Here is a 20362-nt window from a genome sequence, read left to right as displayed (position 1 = left end):
ACTTTTATTTTAACATAACATGGGAATAGGTTACCTCTTAGAAACTAGACATCAAATATTAGAAGAAACAAAGATAAAACACATTCTTGTTTCTTGTGCCAACAACTGGCAAGTAATAATTATTCCCACAGTCTGTATACATATTTATATAGCAAAGCACCAGATGGCAGCACCGATCAGATAAAACTAACTCTAATATTTAAAGACGTATTGACGTGTCATTTTACCTGTTGTGCCAAATTCCCCCACTCTTCTCTATAACTGCCAGTTTCTGGACAAATTCTCTTAATATTCATTTCACTTCTATCTAGTTTTATGTCTCTTTTTACTCTCTCTGTTAAAAGTAGATTTTAATTTCCAATTTTCTTGACTACAATAAAACCTTCACTTCATTTGCTCATGTGGTCAATTCCTATGAAGTACAAAACATGATTTGATTTTAATTCTTAATTTTCACATATATGTTGATGTTATTGTTGTGGTCTTCAGTCCTGAGACTGGTTTGTTGCAGCTCTCCATGCTAATCTGTTCTGTGCAAGCTCCTTCATCTCCCAGTACCTACTGCAACCTAGATCCTTCTGAATCTGCTTAGTGTATTCATCTCTTGGTCTCCCTCTGCGATTTTTACCCTCCACACTGCCCTCCAATGCTAAATTTGTGATCCCTTGATGCCTCAGAACATGTTCTATCAACCGATCCCTTCTACTAGTCAAGTTGTGCCACAAACTCCTCTTCTCCCCAATCCTATTCAATACCTCCTCATTAGCTACGTGATCTACCCACCTAATCTTCAACATTTTTCTGTGGCATACAGGCTACACTCCATACAAATACTTGCAGAAACGACTTCCTGACACTCAAATCTACACTCGATGTTAAGAAATTTCTCTTCTTCAGAAACGCTTTCCTTGCCATTGCAAGTCTACATTTTATATCCTCTCTACTTCAACCATCATCAGTTATTTCGCTCCCCAAATAGCAAAATTACTTTACTGCATTAAGTGTCTGATTTCCTAATCTAATTCCCTCAGCATCACCCGATTTAATTCGACTACATTCCATTATCCTCGTTTCACTTTTGTTGGTGTCCATCTTATATCCTCCTTTCATGACACTGTCCATTCCGTTCAACTGCTCTTCCAAGTCCTTTGCTGTCTCTGACAGAATTACAATGTCATCGGCGAACCTCAAAGATTTATTTCTTCTCGAAGGATTTAACAACTACGAATTTTTCTTTTGTTTCCTTTACTCCTTGCTCAATATACAGATTGAATAACATCGGGGACAGGCTACAATCCTGTCTCACTCCCTTCCCGACCATTGCTTCCCTTTCATGTTGTCTACTCCTGGGGCCTTGTTTTGACTCAGGTCTTTCAGTGCTCTGTCAAACTCTTCACACAGTATTGTATCTCCCATTTCATCTTCATCTACATCCTGTTCCATTTCCTTAATATTGTTCTGAAGTACATCGCCCTTGCATAGACCCTCTATATACTCCTTCCACCTTTCTGCTTTCCCCTCTTTGCTTAGAACTGGGTTTCCATCTGAGCTCCTGATATTTATATAAGTGGCTCTCTTTTCTCCAAAGGTCTCTTTAATTTTCCTGTAGGCTGTATCTATCTTACCCATAGTGAGATAAGCCTCTACATCCTTACATTTGTCCTCTAGCCATGCCTGCTTAGCCATTTTGCACTTCCTGACGATCTCATTTTTGTGAGGTTTGTATTCTTTTTTGGCTGCTTCATTTACTGAATTTTTATATTTTCTCCTTTCATCAATTAAATTCAATATTTCCTCTGTTACCCAAGGATTTCTACTAGCCCTCGTCTTTTTACCAACTTGATCCTCTGCTGCCTTCCCTACTTCATCCCTCAGAGCTACTCATTCATCTTCTACTGTATTTCTTTCCCCTATTCCTGTCAATTGTTCCCTTACTCTCTCACTGAAACTCTGTACAACCTCTGGTTCTTTCAGTTTATCCAGATCCCATCTCCTTAAATTCCCACCTTTTTCCAATTTCTTCAGTTTTGATCTACAGTTCATAACCAATAGATTGTGGTCATAGTCTACATCTGCCCCTGGAAATGTCTTACAATTTAAAACCTGGTTCCTAAATCTCTGTCTTACCATTGTATAATGTATCTGATACCTTCTAGTATTTCCTGGATTCTTCCATATATACAACCTTCTTTTATGTTTCTTGAACCAAGTGTTAACTATGATTAAGCTATGCTCTGTGCAAAATTCTACCAGAACGCTTCCTCTTCATTTCTTAGCCCCAATCCATATTCACCTACTATGTTTCCTTTTCTCCCTTTTTCTATTGATGAATTCCAGTCACCCATGACTATTAAACTTTCGTCTCCCTTCACTACCTGAATAATTTCTTTTATCTCATCATACATTTCTTCAATTTCTTCGTCATCTGCAGAGTTAGTTGGCATATAAACTTGTACTACTGTAGTAGGCATGGGCTTCGTGTCCATCTTGGCCACTATAATACGTTCACTATGCTGTTTGTAGTAGCTTACCCACACACCTATTTTTTTATTCATTATGAAACTAACTCCTGCATTACTCCTATTTAATTTTGTATTTATAACCCTGTATTCACCTGACCAGAAGTCTTGTTCATCCTGCCACCGAACTTCACTAATTCCCACTATATCTAACTTTCACCTATCCATGTCCGTTTTTAAATTTTCTAACCTACCCGCCCGATTAAGGGATCTGACATTCTACGCTCTGATCCGCAGTATGCCAGTTTTCTTTCTCCTGATAACGAAGTCCTCTTGAGTAGACCCCGCCCGAAGATCTGAATGGAATATTTTACCCAAGAGGACACCATCATCATTTAACCAGACATTAAAGCTGCATGCCCTCGGGAATAATTATGGCTGTAGTTTCCCCTTGCTTTCAGCTGTTTGCAGTATCACAACAGCAAGTCTGTTTTGGTTAGTGTTACAAGGCAAGATCAGTTAATCGTCCAGACTGTTGCCCCTGCAACTACTGAAAAGGCTGCTGACCCTCTTCAGGAACCACACGTTTGTTTGGCCTCTCTACAGATACCCCTCCATTGTGGTTCCACCTACGGTATGGCTATCTGTATCGTTGAGGCGCACAAGCCTCCCCACCAACGGCAAGGTCCATGGTTCATGGGGGAAGGTACTGAAATATCCAATTTGATCTGATTTATCTCTTATGGCAAGTCAACTATCCTATACTTAGATACTACAGTAAACTTTCCAAAAGTAAAAAAAAAAGTATTGTAGAAGATTAACACATAGAATTAAACACTTAGGTTCTCTTCTTCTTTTAACAGTTTACTTAAAAAATAATGCACTACTATACTGTTGGCTCCTTTTTCTTGTAGGGTCTCTGAAATGTTTAACTGTTGGCTTATTAATAATACCATCAATACCAATGCTGGGAGTACCAATCACAAAAGCTTATGGATTTATCATCATCCTCTACAAGGTGTTACAAAAAGATACGGCCAAACTTTCAGGAAACATTCCTCACACACAAAGAAAGGAAATATGTTATGTGGACATGTGTCCGGAAACGCTTACTTTCCACGTTAGAGCTCATTTTATTACAACACTTCAGATCACATTAATCATGGAATGGAAACAGACAGCAACAGAACGTACCAGCGTGACTTCAAACACTTTGTTACCGGAAATGTTAAAAATGTCCTCCGTTAGCGAGGATACATGGATCCACCCTCCATCACATGGAATCCCTGATGCGCTGATGCAGTCCTGGAGAATGGCGTACTGTATCACAGCCGTCCACAATACGTGAACGAAGAGTCTCTAAATTTGGTACTGGGGTTGCGTAGACAAGAGCTTTCAAATGCCCCCATAAATGAAAGTCAAGAGGGTTGAGGTCAGGAGAGCGTGGAGTCCTGACGCTGACATTAGGAGTATCGTCAACTGCACGAAGAATTGCCTCGTCCATTGCAGGTGTCCTCGTCGTTCTAGGTCTTCCCCAGTCGCGAGTCATAGGCCGGAATGTTCTGTGCTCCCTAACACGCCGATCAATTGCTTCGAACGTCTTCCTGTCGGGACACCTTCGTTCTGGAAATAAGTCTCAATATGAATGTACCGCGCCACGGCTATTGCCCCGTGCTAATCCACACATCAAATGGGCATCTGACAACTCCGCATTTGTAAACTTTGCACTGAGTGCAAACCATATTCGTGATGAACACTAACCTGTTGATGCTACGTACTGATGTGCTTGATGCTAGTACTGTAGAGCAATGAGTCGCATGTCAACACAAGCTCCGAAGTCAACATTACCTTCCTTCAACTGGGCCAACTGGCGGTGAATCGTGGAAGTACAATACATACTGACGAAACTAACATGAGCTCTAACACGGAATTTAAGCATTTCTGGACACATGTCCACATAACATCTTTTGTTTATTTGTGTACGAGGAATGTTTCTTGAAAGTTTGGCCGTGCCTTTTTGTAACACCCTATATGTATCCTTGATGTGACTGAAAGTAGGGTACATACATATGACCTGTGGAACATAGCTATCATATTTTGCTTTTGTGTAACTCCTGATACAAAAAGAAATTATTCAATGAATGCTATTATTTCTGTATTTTTGTAATAGTTTTTTATCCTCAAAATTAGTGCATTTATCTCTTCTTCAAACCACAACAAGAGGGCAAAAATAGTCTGCTGACTGCTAAGTACAAATCCTTTCTTTATTTTGCAAATTGTCAAGGACCTTTGTAACTCATTTCTTTCATCAATAAGCTCAAACAATTCTGAAAAATCTGTAGTAGTACTGGAAATTTAAATTATGAGTGTAAGTAAAACAGAAGGACATATAAGTGATATTATGTACTACCAATAGCATAAATGAATACAACATATTCCAGTGTAGGTACTGACTTTTAATCTCAGGTTTCTGTTGTGAAGATACAATTCTGGAAGAGATTTTCTTGGAAAATACATGCCAAATTTACATCTACAATCATCTGAAAATGGTTATATGTTACTCTGTATGAAAGAAGGGATTGCTATTGTCTAGTTTGCATAATTATAAAAAAATGAATGAAATTAATTTTTTCCTTGCAATGTCACAAAATCTATAATAATAGCAAGAAATGTAAATATCTTATCGCCATTTGTAACTGCTGGCTAGTCACATATTGTCTGACATTTGTGTTATCACTTTACTGTCTGTTGCATCTCATTGTAGAGTTTTCAAAGATAGGGAACATTTACTCCATCTCAGAAAATGATGTTTAACTGTTGGCCTACTAATAACAGAGCATAAATTGTTAGTTCAAACAAAGAAAAAAATGCAAAGGCATTTTTCTAAATTGTGACATACTGTTTGAAAACACATTAACACCACTGCCAGGAGTACCAAGTACAAAAGATGATGGTCTCCATATATTCACAATATGCTCCATAAGTTGTTATTCACACATGTTTTAATTTTCAAAATACAGCAATGTCAATTAAATTTCCTAGTCATTTCATCTTTGTGAAAATTGTATATGAAAATATACATTATTTTTATTATAAATCTGTCAGGCAGATTTTCTAAGTAGGTTCAATATGTAAATATTATTTCCATGTTGTAAACAGGCTTTTAGCAATTGTTATATGCCTAAAGACAGTGTTGGTATTTAGAAACTTAAATTTTTACCTATATCTCTCTCTATCAGCTATTTTATTATTATTCCTAGTGAGGAACTCAGAAGTATGTGAACAATTTAAAGACCACATTACTTAGGCATATCATAACATAAAATTCAGTTTGCCAATATCATAAATTGCAAGATTATTTACAAGAAGTATCATCGATTTCTTTAGCATTCAGTTTATTTAACATTGCTGAAGCTAAGCTGTACAAATGATCATGCAAAATTCTTCTAGGCTTTATAAATATTTGCAAAAATCCTGATGAGCATACAGGAAAATATCTTAGAGGAATGCAGTGAAGGGTAGAAGACAAAGATTGCTTATGATTTAGATATACAGTAACAAAATATTGTATGCAAATATGAATAAATTAGATACTTTAATGCCTCCAGGATTAACTGTGTTGAGAAATGACATAAATAAATTACTTGTACATGATGCATATATTTGTATAAATGTCACTTGTGATAAATGGAAGTTGGCCACTTGTTGTATGAATGTCATATTTCAAGCTGCCATGTTAAAATTCTGCACGGAAATTACTTTTAGACAATTGTAATACTAAGAAAAGTCTTCCAGTGATATGTGGAGTAAGTCTTATATATATATATAATTATGATGATGTATCACTGAAAATATTTTTGAGTGCTAAGTTACATTAACTCATCAGTCCTTTTATGGTTTGTGTTGACACATACAGATATTCATCCAAAAATCTAAATCATTAAATATCACAATTGTTTTCTTGGTTTTGTATTATTGTAATACACATCCATAATGGGATGCAGCGTTTGTAGGTCAAGATTTACTTTTTTATTTACTTATAAATGTGTAATGGAATTGTCTTTCTCAAGTATTTAAAAATCTGTTTTTCTCTGTGTATTTCCCCAATATTAATAATGGAGTGTCTATCAGATTTACATAAATGTTAAAGGACTCTCTTTACAAATAAACTATAGTCCCTGTTTGTATAATCATCTTAAGCAGATATTATATCTATTGCTCATGGAAAATTTATGATTGGTAGTGTCCTTTGAAGCAGAGCATAACTCTATAAGTAACACTGAATATGGACTATGTGAAGGCCAAGTATCTGCATAACTTAGGGGGTTGAACTGTTGCTGTTTTCCAAGAGTTCTGTCTGCAGACCAAATATTGAGTTGTCTGTACACATATATGGACATTACTGTATGTTTGGAATGCATTAGAGGTTATCCCACACACGAGATGAGAAAAATAACCTTTTCATGCTATAAGCAAAATGTTCGACTATCATTTGAGCTATGTCATTCCCTGTTCACTTGTGTTATCAACAATAATGAGTATAAAAGATCAGAACAGATGTTTTAGTGCCTGATTATTTATAAACTTGTGAAAATTGGCAAATATTGTATTTGAATAAATAAAATATCAATAAATATATCAGAAAACAAAATTATGGAAGAGGTTGTGTAAAAATACAAGCTGAACTTATTTTAACAATACAGAATGTGTAACAATAGATCCAGCACAGGGTCCAATTCGTTGTGAACATATTTCTATCTCACAAGCATTTAAATGTGATTTCAAAGTAATACTAATAAGCACTGATTTAGTACCTACAAACTGACAAGTAAGTGCATATTTATATGAAATACTTAAAATGTTTTAGTATTATTGAATCATCTGTACCTCTTCTCGATCATATTGGTATCACTGTGACTGTATTCTGGTGTGTAATTTCACTATTTGTCTTTAGTCCAAACATCAGGAGAGCTATTTATTATCAACATTCACAATTAGTTGTCTAAGTAATACTGAGTTATGCTCTGCTACAAGCCATGAATCCTATGTTTTATCACTTGGTTACTGAGTAATAGTCACAACAAAGCATCTAACAAATTACTATAGGTGTGTATTCAGTCATTACTTCTGATAAATGAGAATACTTCAATTATTCATAAAATTTGTCTGGTCAGAGAGACACAGTTACCCTCTGTAACATTTTTGGGCATTATTATGTTGCTCACATACACTTTCCTGAAAACATGGAGCACTTCAATAAAATGACTGTAAACTTGATGCATTAATGAAAAAGATTCAAATCAATGAATTACTATGTTTGAACACATAAAATAAGGCACCACATTTTCAGAGTTAGAACTTTGTACTATAAGCACTGCTCTTAAATCAAAAGTGTTCTTTGAAGATTCGCATAGGTACAGCATGAATTAGTCTCATGAAACAACCTACAGGTTCAGCTGGAGACAACACATAAACTCACTTCATTTTAACAAAATGTAAAGGAGGAATAGGCTTTCAAGAATTTGATGAAGTTATTGACATTGCAGTGTTGGAAAAAGCTTTCTTTCATAATTTGCTAAGAAACGGAGTATAACGTGCCTTGATAGTTTGCAAATGAAAGTTTTTTTCCTGCAAACTGACACTACAACTGTAATACTACTAACAGCTCAAGTATTAATTTTAGCACTTGAACTGAATGGATTCACTAGAGAAGCTAACTAGCCCTCAGAGAAGGATCACTTTTGTGGTATTTTGTTAAAAAGGCTGTATAAATAAATTCCAGTCAAACTAGAAAATCCATCATATTCTTTGTATAAAAAGAAGGAATTAGTTTCAGTAACTGACATAAGGACTGTCCCAAGCTTACATATAAGTTCAAACACATTTGAGGTTTATGGTCTTGTAGTCAAATGAAACATGAAAATTGCACATAGTTAGCTGACCAAGTTTAATAAGAATGTTATGAGCATGTGAGAGAGCCTGCTAAAGGACATCCATCATCCTAAAAATGAAAAATATCAGAAATGCTTGGACAGATAGGAGACTTGGAATAATCTGTGTGTCACTTGTGAGTGTCAAAACGTGGTATTTCCCCCTTTTTTTTACGAATGTTTGAGTAGGAAAAACTGGTTGGTCCGCTCATAACTTTCTGTTATTTAAAAAATACAACTAAAGAACATTTACAGGTTTCCATTTGGTTATTTTATGAGATGGATGTTAGCATTTTAATTCGTATTATAATTTCAGTTAAACAAAGAAGGCTATCTTAATTCACTGTCGCCATACTCCACCATCTATATTTTAATCATTTAGGAGCTTTTAAAATATTACACATAATGAATGTGAGAATGAGGGCAACTTTATTTCTCTTCGTGTCAAACTGACTTGTTAACAAATTTTTTCTGAGAAAGATACCAACAGTTGTCACGCTGAGCTTACCAGTAAAAATGTGAGATGTGTACTATTGAGAAGCATTTTTGCTCGAAATTTAGCACAACAGATAACAAAATTATTGTTACCCATAGCATGCTTGAGATGGTTTCTCATACTTACAACGATGATGTGTTTTACATCGATCTTTTTTGAGCTATGTAGAAGTTAGGATTGCATATATTATTTTATCCACATTGAATACGCAGAGCTCCACAATCGTTTCTGAAATAGTTGGTGCACCACCCAGTGTATTAGTGACCTAATTAAATTCAGATATGACATGCAATGAAAAAGTTCATCAATCTCAAACTGTTTTCAGTCCTCATTATTTTTTACATTTATTATACAGAATAAATCCTTATGTATAAAATCTTCTCTCTCAGAATGTGTAAACATTTCATAATTCACGTTTTAAGCGTGCAAAATGCTAAATGATGTATGTGTCTCATATGCTCTTCCGATTTAGTTGTATCCATGACGAAACACACGTTTATTATTGTAACTCTCTTCTATAGACAAGATTGATGTTGATAAGTATGGTTGAAGAAATGTATGTAACATTGTCAAATTTTGTATTTTTCACTGAACAATGTGATGCAATTTTTACCATTTTTCACTTATGACACCTATGTATATTATTGTGAAAATATGTGTCGGGGGTATCCTGATTTAATATTTTTCCAAACTTTACTCAATGCTAACTGTTTATTAAAGGGAAAACAGTAAACTAGAGTGCTTCCAAATTTTATACTGTTATTAACATAAAAGACAGTGTAAATTTTTTCTCTTATCAAGTTCCATAATTTAGTGGCTCTAATGTTAATATTTTCTCTTGTTTGTCAGTTTTGTGGACATTGCCTTGGTGATGTATGATTTCTGTCTCTTAGGGCATAGTCGTAAGCATAATTACATACCTAACATTTCGTCACAGGAGAAATCAGAGGTTTTGGAGGTGGGTATAGACATTAATTGCCTCTTAAATAAAAATCTTCGAACAGTTTACTTGTCGCAATAGCCCGAATAGCTAATCTGTTTACTTGTTAGAAAGGATTCACATTTAACGGTATATGAGTTTTGCCCGGCTACTAAAATTTAGATTCTCTTTGGTTTCCCAAAACTTCTACAAGTTGACATGATTTTTTTAATGACAATTTTCCTTCTCAACCCTTATCCATTGTGTTTTTGTTTTCTGTGTTTCTCCAGAAATCTCGTTTCTGATGGCATATCGAACAATGATCTTTGTATCTGCACAACTGCCACTGCATTGCGATGTTATCCAAACGCTGGCCGACAGCCGTTAGTAGAGTTGAAGAGCGTTCTGAACACATGTGTGGAAATAGTTAGCAGTACTAGTTTTATTAATGCTACTACTTACAACTTGTAAAATTTGAGACCTTCTCTATTCTTGGTACTTTTGTTTCACGTCCGGGAACATTTTATATTCCTCTATCCACTATTCTACAGTAATAATTAAATTTGGGAAAGAATACAGTCTCAGAGAATCATACCAGGTTGTCCAGTGGCTCTGGCTGTCGTCCATTGCAGGAGGTAAATGGTGAAGCCAATAATTAAGCCCAAGCCAATACCTGTGGTCGTGAGGCCTATAAGACAATACGCACTTATCGCGAAAATTCCTGTTTGGCAGCTATTGCTCGATACTTCAGGTACAGTGTAGGAAGAACACCTAGAAATGGAACTGAACTGTATCCACGTCGATTAAAAAAAGTGTTGATTACCTTTTGTCGGTGGAATACGATTAGAGTAAATATGTTGTCAACATGACACCTTTTGCAGCTTTCCTGCCCTTTGTGAAACTTGCTGGTGTAATTTTGGTAGCAAAAAAACTGGTTTATCCCCAAATTGGAAATTTCTCCACAAAGGAATCTCCTCTTACATTTCAAGATTAGGTTAGGCGTTCTTTTGTTTATGTACTCTCTCTTTCAGCTATGGCAAAATAATGTTAATAACACTCATCTAAAAGACAGTATTTTTTCCATATATTTACTCCAGTTGGCGCCTTAGGTTTGTTGCATTGTATTCATGAAATAAGAACATTTTCAGCAGACGTCAGTAAGAGATATGCTAGGAGCACATGAATCTCACTTATACTATAGTGTGCATTACTGCCACATTATGATGACATCACAAGTTGGGTGTAATCCTGATAATAGGGTAATGACCCATTCTATAAGGCAGAAATGCTGTAGTTGGGCCTTGAAAAAATGGCAGGTAAATAGTGCCCAATTATAGGCGACTGTGACATTGTCAGCCACCTGCCAGCATCACTTATGGTGTACACTGCACCATAAGTGAGGCCCCCCTTCTGTTTATGATGTCCACTTCTTCCCACAATCTGCATAAACGACATTTCCAAATGGTTTGAAGTTTATGCAAGGTAAAATCAATGCTACTCTTGAAGATCTCGTGTACTGTCATTAGCTATGATTACGTCTAGTATTACGGCACGAGTTTAGATTAAGACCTGTCCCAAGGCACTTCAGAAGTTGTTGGCTTGTATGCCGAAATTTTTGCGGAATTAGTTGCACATCATATCCCTTACAATCTGCAGACAATACAGCGATTTCATAAAAGACGATACTTTTATAATGAAGAAGGATAAGTCACCTCAGAAACTCTCACGCACAGCAGATTCATAGAGCGTGGGTGGAAAGGGCTACTGCGGGAGTGGGCAGAGAGACGCAGGGCGCAAACTCGTGGAAGTTAGGGGTGTTGAGGTGTCCTATTAGTCCACCCTGATTTCAGGTACACGTGTGGCTGCAGTGAACTGACAGCTGTTCGACGTGAGCAGCAACTGGGCCTACCAGACGGAGCACTTGTTGGTGGGGTTCATGGGAGAGCCGGGCGGGCAGTGGTAGGCGCGAGCGAAGTCCCACGAGTTGCTCAGTGGTCCCAGCACGCGCACCGGGCCCGGCGAGTGCACCGACGAGCGGATCTTGGTGAGCGCGTCCTCGGGCCTCATCGAGCCGCACCAGATCTGCGCGTAGTTGAGGAAGAACAGCTGGTCGTGGCTCAGGTTGATGCCGGGCAGCAGCGGCTCCTCGCCGTGCCGCGACACCCACTTGCGATAAGCCTGAAACATCGCACCGTCTCCATTACACCACTGGGCAACTAAAGGGATCTACTCACAGACCAACCGACCGACCAACCGAAAAATTGGGCGTGTGTAAACACTTTGGCCAACCGACCAACATATTTTTTTTTTGTCGAGCAGTTGGTTCGTGGTGACCACCACACTGGACAGCCTCCCCACTACCCCGCCCCCCCCCCCCCCCCCCACTGCCTCCCCCAAAGTCACCAAACAAATTACAGCGTGTTTAGCGCCATCGTCCTGAGGGCCAGAGAGGTCACTGCAGGTGGGATTCGCTGTTGAAGTACATTAAGGCGACAAAAGTCGGGGGATAGCAATACGCACATATACATATGGTGGTAGTTTCGCATACACAGGGTAAAAGGCCAGTTAATTGGCGGAGCTAGACATTTGCACTCAGGTGATTCAGGTGAAAAGGTTTCCGATGTGATTATGGCCGCACGACCATAATTAACAGTCTGTGAACGCAGAATGGTATCTGAGCCTAGACACGTGGGAAATTACACTATTGGCCATTAAAATTGCTACACCAAGAAAAAATGCGGATCATAAACGGGTATTCATTGGACAAATATATTATACTAGAACTGACATGTGATTACATTTTCACGCAGTTTGGGAGCATATATATCCTGAGAAATCAGTACCCAGAACAACCACCTCTGGCCATTATAACGGACTTGATACGCCTGGGTATTGAGTCAAACAGAGCTTGGATGGCGTGTACATGTACAGCTGCCCATGCAGCTTCAACACGATACCACAGTTCATCAAGAGTAGTGACTGGCTTATTGTGAAAAGACAGTTGCTCAGCCACCATTGACCAGGCGTTTTTAATTGGTGAGAGATCTGGAGAATGTGCTGGCCAGGGCAGCAGTCGAACATTTTCTCTAACCAGAAAGGCCTGTACAGGATTTGCAACATGCGGTCGTGCATTATCCTGCTGAAATGTAGGGTTTCGCAGGGATCGAATGAAGGGTAGAGCCACTGGTCGTAACACATCTGAAATGTGACGTCCATCGTTCAAAGTGCCGTCAATGTGAACAAGAGGTGACCGAGACGTGTAACCGATGGCACCCCATACCATCACGCCGGGTGATACGCCAGTATGACGAATACACGCTTCCAATGTGCGTTCACCGCGATGTCGCCAAATACGGATAAGACCATCATGATGCTGTAAACAGAACCTGGATTCATCCGAAAAAAAGACGTTTTGCCATTCGTGCACCCAGCTTCGTCGTTGAGTACACCATCGCAGGCGTCTCCATCTGTTGACTCAAGGATCGACACGAGGCTGCACGATCCGTTACAGCCATGGAGGATAAGATGCCTGTCATTTAGACTGCTAGTGATACGAGGCCGCTGGGATCCAGCACGACGTTCCGTATTACCCTCCTGAAACCATTGATTCCATATTCTGCTAACAGTCTTCGGATGTCGACCAACCCGAGCAGCATTGTCGCGATACGGTAAACCGCAATCGCGATAGGTTACAATTCGACTTTTATGAATGTCGGAAACGTGATGGTACGCATTTCTCCTCCTTACACGAGGCATCACAACAACGTTTCACCAGGCAACGCCGGTCAACTGCTGTTTGTGTATGAGAAATCGGTTGGAAATTTTCCTCATGTCAGCACGTTGTAGGTGTCGCCACCAGCGCCAACGTTGTGTGAATGCTCTGAAAAGCTAATCATTTGCATATCACAGCATCTTCTTCCTGTTGGTTAAATTTCACGTCTGTAGCACGTCATCTTCGTAGTGTAGCAACTTTAATGGCCAGTAGTGTAAATTCGGGGATCTTTGCGGAATTGAGTATTCCGGGACATACAGTATCAAGTGTGTGCCGAGAATACCAAATTTCAGGCATTCCCTCTCATCGACGACTGAGAGCAGCGGTGTTTGCGTACACTTGTGAGTGCTAACAGAAGACAAGCGAAACTGCTCGAAATAACCGCAGAAATCAATGTGCGACGTGCGACAAACATATCCTTTAGGATAGTGGGGCCAAATTAGGCGTTAATGGACGTTGGCAGCAGACGACTGTCGCGAGTGCCTTTGCTATCAGCACGGCATCGCCTCCAACGCCTGTCCTGGGCTCGTGACCATAACTGTTGTACTCTAGACGACTGGAAAACTGTTGCCTGATCCGATGAGTCCCGATTTCAGTTGGTAAGAGATGAATGTAGGGTTCGAGCATGGCGCAGCCCCACGACGACGTGGACTCAGCATGTGAACAATGCACTATGCAAGCCAGTGGTGGCTCCGTAGTTGTACGGGCTGTGTTTCCATGGAATGGACTGAGTCCTCACGTCCAACTGAAACGATCATTGACTGAAAATGGTTATGTTCAACTACTTGGAGACCATTTGCAGCCATTATAGAAGACAATGCGACATGTCACCTGACCTCAACTGTTCTCTATTGGTTTGTAGAAGATTCTGGACAATTCGAGCGAATGATATGGCAACCCAGATCGTCCGACATGAATCGCACTGAACACTTACGGGACGCAATCGAGAGGTCAGTTGGTGCGCTCAGTCCTGCACCGGCAACAGTTTCGCAATTATGGGCGGCACGAGAGGCAGCAGGGCTCAATATTTCTGCAGGGGATTTTCATGCCAGGCAAAGGGTGGTCAGACGTGATAGTAGGAGGGTTCCCGTGACTTTTGTCATCTCAGACCAGATCGCTCTTCGTACTGCCTTATAGATGGCAGTCGGCCAAGTCGGAACAGGCCTAAGGCCTAAATCCTAGAGGTGTTTACGTTTTAGTCATTTCTCGAGAAGATATAGAGTGTGAGAAAAATGTATGGCCAAACTCTCAGGTAACATTTCTCACACGTAGAGGAAGAAATCATATTAATAGGACATGAGTCCTGAAACCCTTCATCTCCATGTTAGAGTTCAGTTTCTATAGAGCTCATTTCACTTCTCTTCATAATCACAGTAAACATGAGTAACGGACAGAAAGAGAACGTATCAGCATTACAGAAAATGCTTTCTTATATGAAATGCATAGCATACCGCCTTGTATACAGTATGGAACATTTTGCTGTTCACAATTCCCTCCACTAGAATGATACATGTATACGCCCGCCGTCGCACTGAATCCCTGTTGCTCTGGTATATCCTTGGAGAATTGGATATTATTTCGCAACCTTCAGCAATATGGGCAGGAAGACTCCGTACATCTTTTACCGGCGTTCCATACACAAGAGATTTCAAATGCCTCCACAAGCGAAACGCTAGTGGGTTTAGCTATGGAGAGCGTGGAGGTCAAGGAATTGGTTTACATCTACCTATCCATCCGTCACAGAATCTGTAATTTAGAAGCATATTAACTGAAATGATAAGAAAAGCCACCGTGCAAGAAGTATATGTTTTGTCGCACAGCTAAAGGCACATGTTCCAGAAGAAGAGGCGGAGCATTCTTTAAGAAACCAAGGCAAGTTTTTGTGTTGAGCCTGGGCGGAAGAACATGACGCCGCAGTGTCACCAAACAATGATTCTGCATGGACGCACCACCGCATCACAGATTCAATGCGACAGGGGGTTGACGCATGCATTCTTGTTAAGGAAGGCCTTTTTCAACATCTGATTTAGGACAGAGTTTCTTACTGTCAGCAAGATCGTACTTTGAACATTTCACGAAAAACAGAGTTTCATATAATGCTGACACTTTCTGTTTCTGTGTGTTTTCCGAAATTCATGTGACTATGAAGAGAAGTAGAAAATCAGCTCTATAATGGAAAGGAAGCGTTTGCGGACTAATATCAATGTAATACATATCCTTCCTCTGTGTGTGGGGAATGTTTCCTGAAACTTAGTATGTAGCTTTTTGTTGTATCCTGTATACATAATCCCACCGGATAGGAAATATCAAGCCGGCCGGAGTGGCCGAGCGGTTCTAGGCGCTACAGTCTGGAACCGCGCGACCGCTACGGTCGCAGGTTCGAATCCTGCCTCGGAAATAGATGTGTGTGATGTTTTTAGGTTAGAGGGTTTAAGTAGTTCTATGTTCTAGGGGATTGATGACCTCAGAAGTTAAGTCCCATAGTGCTGAGAGCCATTTAGAAAAAATAGATCAACTCCGGAAGACATGAAGCCAATACCGTATGGCACTGTCTCTGGCCTTGATAATGCCCAACATGAGGCGAGGAAGAGGGTCCACAAGTTTCTTTATGTATGTCATATCCAACTGTAGTTATGCATTGATGATTGGACCTTGTACATCCACCATACTGTGGGGATGCTGACTGCCACATTTGACCCACTGTTCCTAACAGTCCCAGACACTTCCTGTGGGATTTTCGGCTTGCTTAGCGAGGCTGTCGAGGTGGGATGGAGTACCTGAGTGTTTGTAAAATGAGGAACGCTTGTGTGTGGCCCAATGAATACGGCTGTTGTCATCCTGGAAGACAGGGATGTTCACAGCATACTCATCACGAAAATAAGAATGAGCTGCAGTTGATCACCGAGAATGATGGAGGAAATTTCCTGATTCGCGTTCGCGACAATGTGAATGAACGGGCGTAAGAAATCGTATGAAGACAACTACCAAAAAAATCACAGAACCACCTCCCGCCTCAACTACAGCCTCAGTGCATTGCGGGTTAAACGCCTAGCATCATCTGAAACGAGGCAATATCACAACTACTTGGACACACTGCATACCTCCAGACAACTACTGTCTGGTTTTCGTTGTTTAGGCCCTTTCAGGGCTCGCAGAAATACACTCAATGCCGTATGGTGTGAGGTGCTATTGAGTACAACCGCAAATCACAAATGGTTCGTGTCCAGGGCACTGTGACCAGTGTTAGTGATCAGTGTGATTTACATGATTGGCATCCTGCGAGACGTAGCCATACGCTTTCTGCACAACACTCCAGGCGCCATTTTTCAGTAAGACAATGCACGAACGAATGCCTTCTTGATGTCACAGATCGTCAGTCCTTTTGCTCTGGCCCGCCAAATCACCAGACTTGTCGTCAACCGAAAATATGTGGGATACGGTGAAATGGCGGGTGCAATGCTGTGACTCAGTGCCAAGCATCACAGATGAACTTCGGAACTAGGTGAACGCAGAATGGGATGGCTATGCCACAGGAGGCTATTCGCGCCTTATACGCGTCAGTGTCATTACGCATGGAGCAATTTATCAGGATCCATGGCGGGTCCCATGCCTACTAGAACACTGACAGATGCTGATCCAAGGTGACTGAAATGCTAATCATTTCTGCACAACGTACTAATGTATACATCCTGTGAACATGAACGTCCTGACTCTAGTCATTCAAGGCGTTTTGTTTGTTCTGAACATAAGTGTAATTTACCCACTGTTTCATCGCCTCAGTTGTATATTTTGTATGACTAGTATCGATCAATATTTTATCATCTTCACATGTATGTAGTTTCCAGCCACGATCAACTCTTGTGTCTAGAATAATGTATTCTGAAGCAGAGTCAGCGAAGGAAAATTCCTGCAGCAGTGAGCACTGTTGCCAGCTTTCATCTGAACCGAACGACTGCAGACGAAAACAATAGCCGACCATGAAGCTGCGGCAACACTGAGACGTTGGCGTAGAGACATATGGAAAACACGTTGCATGGGGGGATCAGGTAGACCCACCAGACACCTGTGCCAAGCCCACTATAACTGTCAAGGATCTTCTCTCCCTGACTCTACTGTTAATACAAGAATGGAATGTAGTTGGGAAATTTTATGTGTGACATTTTGATGGTATGAGCTGCGTATGCAACTACATAGATTTGAAGATCATCGTAACTATGAGGGTGAGTCAAATGAAATCCTTAAATATTTTTTAAAATATTATTTATTGTGCAGAAGTGGTAAAAAACTGTATCACTTTTCAACATAATCTCCCCCACGCTCAATGCAAGTGCTCTAGCGCTTACAAAGTGCATAAATTCCTTTAGAAAAAAATTCTTTTGGTAGTCGTGCAACCACTCATGGACCGTGTGGCGTACCTGTTCATCGGAAAGGACCTTCTTTCCTCCCATTGCGTCCTTGAGTGGTCCAAACATATGGAAATCACTTGGGGCAAGGCCTGGTGAGTAAGGTGGATGAGGAAGACACTCAAAATGCAGATCTGTGATTGTTGCGGCCATTGTACGGGCAGTGTGGGGCCTTGCATTGTCATGTTGCAAAAGGACACCTGCTGACTCTAATCCACATCGCTTTGATTTGATTGCAGGCTGTAGATGATTTTTTAGGAGGTCTGTGTATGATGCACTGGTGACAGTGGTCCCTCTAGGCATGTAATGCTCCAAAATGACGCCTTTTTCGTCCCAATAGAGAGCATAACCTTCCCTGCTGATGGTTCTGTTCGAAACTTCTTTGGTTTTATTGATGAGTAATGGCGCCATTCCTTGCATGATCTCTTCGTTTCGGGTCGGTGGAAGTGAACCCAGGTTTCGTCCCCAGTAACGATTCTTGCAAGGAAGGCATCACCTTATCGTTCAAAGCGCCGAAGAAGTTCCTTCACAAGCATCAGCACGTCGGTCTTTCATTTCAGGAGTCAGCTGCCGTGACACCAATCTTGCAGACACTTTGTGGTACTGGAGCATATCATGCACAATGTGGTGTGCTGACCCATGACTAATCTGTAAATATGTTGTAATGTCACTCGGTGGTTCTCCTTCACTATGGCTTCAACTGCTGCAATGTTCTGTGGAGTCACAACTCGGTGTGCCCGACCTGGACGAGGAGCATCGTCCACTGAAGTCACACCATTTGCGAACTTCCTACTCCATTCGTAGACTTTCTGCTGAGACAAACATGCATCACCGTACTGAAACTTCATTCGTCGATGAATTTAAATAGGTTTCACACCTTCACTACTCAAAAACCGAATAACAGAACGCTGTTCTTCCCAGATGCAAGTCGCAAGTGGGGCGGCCATCTTTATACTGATACTGCGACGGCATGTGTGCATCTGCACGATGCTGCCACCTACAGGCCATTCTGCACGCTATTTGTAGCACGCTTACCAACTTACAGGAGAACGGCGCGAAATTTCGATTTGTTATTATAAATTTAAGGTTTTCATTTGACTCGCCCTTGTAGTAATCTAAACAAATGAATGTGCAGGTGCGACGATGAAGTAAAGGATAAATTAAAACCTCGACACCGTTGTGGAATCTCTTGTCATGTATGTATCGTTAACAGTAGGCTTCTTTTTCTCTGTCCGGTTATTGTAAAATCCATGTAACTATTTCCATTCAGAAAATTGGTCTCTTTTCTGGGAGAACACTCATAGGGAAAATAGTTCTAGAAGTCTAAGTGTTTGCACATCTAAGAATAGTAATCGCTGTAAGACGCTTTGAGTCCAATGACGGGATTATGGCAGCTGTATATGAATAATTTGTAGCCCTTTCCTCAATCACGCTTCAGTGATGGGATCTACAAGCTGGAAAAGCATGAGACATCGTTTTGACGCAGCTGTGCGGCGCTCACCCGGAAGGACTGCTTGAGGCCGCCGTTGTCGGCGATGTTCTCGCCCTGCGTCATGCGGCCGTTGACGAAGAGGCCCACCTCGTCCAGCTTGTAGCGCGAGTACTGGTCGATGATGCACTGCGCGCGCTCGCGGAAGGCGCGCACCGTAGCGTTGTTCCACCACTGCATCATGTTGCCGTCCTTGTCGAACTGCCGGCCTGCAACACAGTCACTGCCGTCAGCCCGGCCACCAGGCTCGTATCAAGTACATGCTGGGAGTCAAACAGGTGTCGAACATTCTGTGAGGTGGTAGCACTCAGCGCGACAAGAAAAACACATCAATAGAAGCGGGTCCGGAAACCGATACTTTCTGAGGTTTCATCTACATCTGCATCGGCATCTATATCTACATGGTTACTCTGCAAATCTTATCTTAGAAGCTAGATTAAGAAAACGCAAACCTACATCTACATCTACAAAATTACTCGGCAATTCACATTTAAGTGCTTGGCAGAGGGTTCATCGAACCTTTCTGTTCGAGCTCTGATTTCTCTTATTTTATTTTGATGATCATTCCTACCTATGTACGAGGGTCGGTCAAAAAGTAATGCCTCCCATTTTTTTCTACTTAAAAAAATTAAGTTAAGTGAAAAATTTGAATTTGGCGCCATTCCTCAAACCTTCTTCTGCAATCCACTGCAGTAGTAACTTTCTGTGTCAACAGGTGACAGCACAGCAGAAGTTTGTAAGATGGCCGACATCGATGTTCGTTTGAGACAGCATTGTGTGATTGAATTCTTGAATGCAGAAGGTGAAACGCCCATACGCATTCATGAAAGACTGAAGAAGGTGTATGGTGTTGTGACAGTGGATGTCAGCACTGTTAGACGATGGGCTCGTCGT

The 20362-nt window shown here is 40.6% G+C and overlaps 1 protein-coding gene across 1 annotated transcript in view; it reads right to left on the bottom strand.

Annotated features, from left to right (window-relative positions):
* Nucleotides 1–4894: 4894 nt before the first annotated feature.
* The window catches only part of LOC126354798 (neprilysin-1-like), a 518824-nt gene continuing 503356 nt past the window's right edge, over nucleotides 4895–20362 (bottom strand). The window contains exons 12-13 of the mRNA XM_050004711.1: nucleotides 19481–19677; nucleotides 4895–11982 (exon numbers count right to left, since the gene is read on the bottom strand). Of these exons, the coding sequence (XP_049860668.1) occupies nucleotides 11710–11982; nucleotides 19481–19677 (470 nt within the window). The 3' untranslated portion in view covers nucleotides 4895–11709. The remainder of the gene's footprint in view (nucleotides 11983–19480; nucleotides 19678–20362) is intronic.

The sequence above is a fragment of the Schistocerca gregaria genome, chromosome 3 (genome assembly GCF_023897955.1).
Source record: "Schistocerca gregaria isolate iqSchGreg1 chromosome 3, iqSchGreg1.2, whole genome shotgun sequence".
Taxonomy (NCBI): domain Eukaryota; kingdom Metazoa; phylum Arthropoda; class Insecta; order Orthoptera; family Acrididae; genus Schistocerca; species Schistocerca gregaria.
Note: the sequence above shows the minus strand (reverse complement) of the source record. Positions and strands in the feature narration are given on the sequence as shown.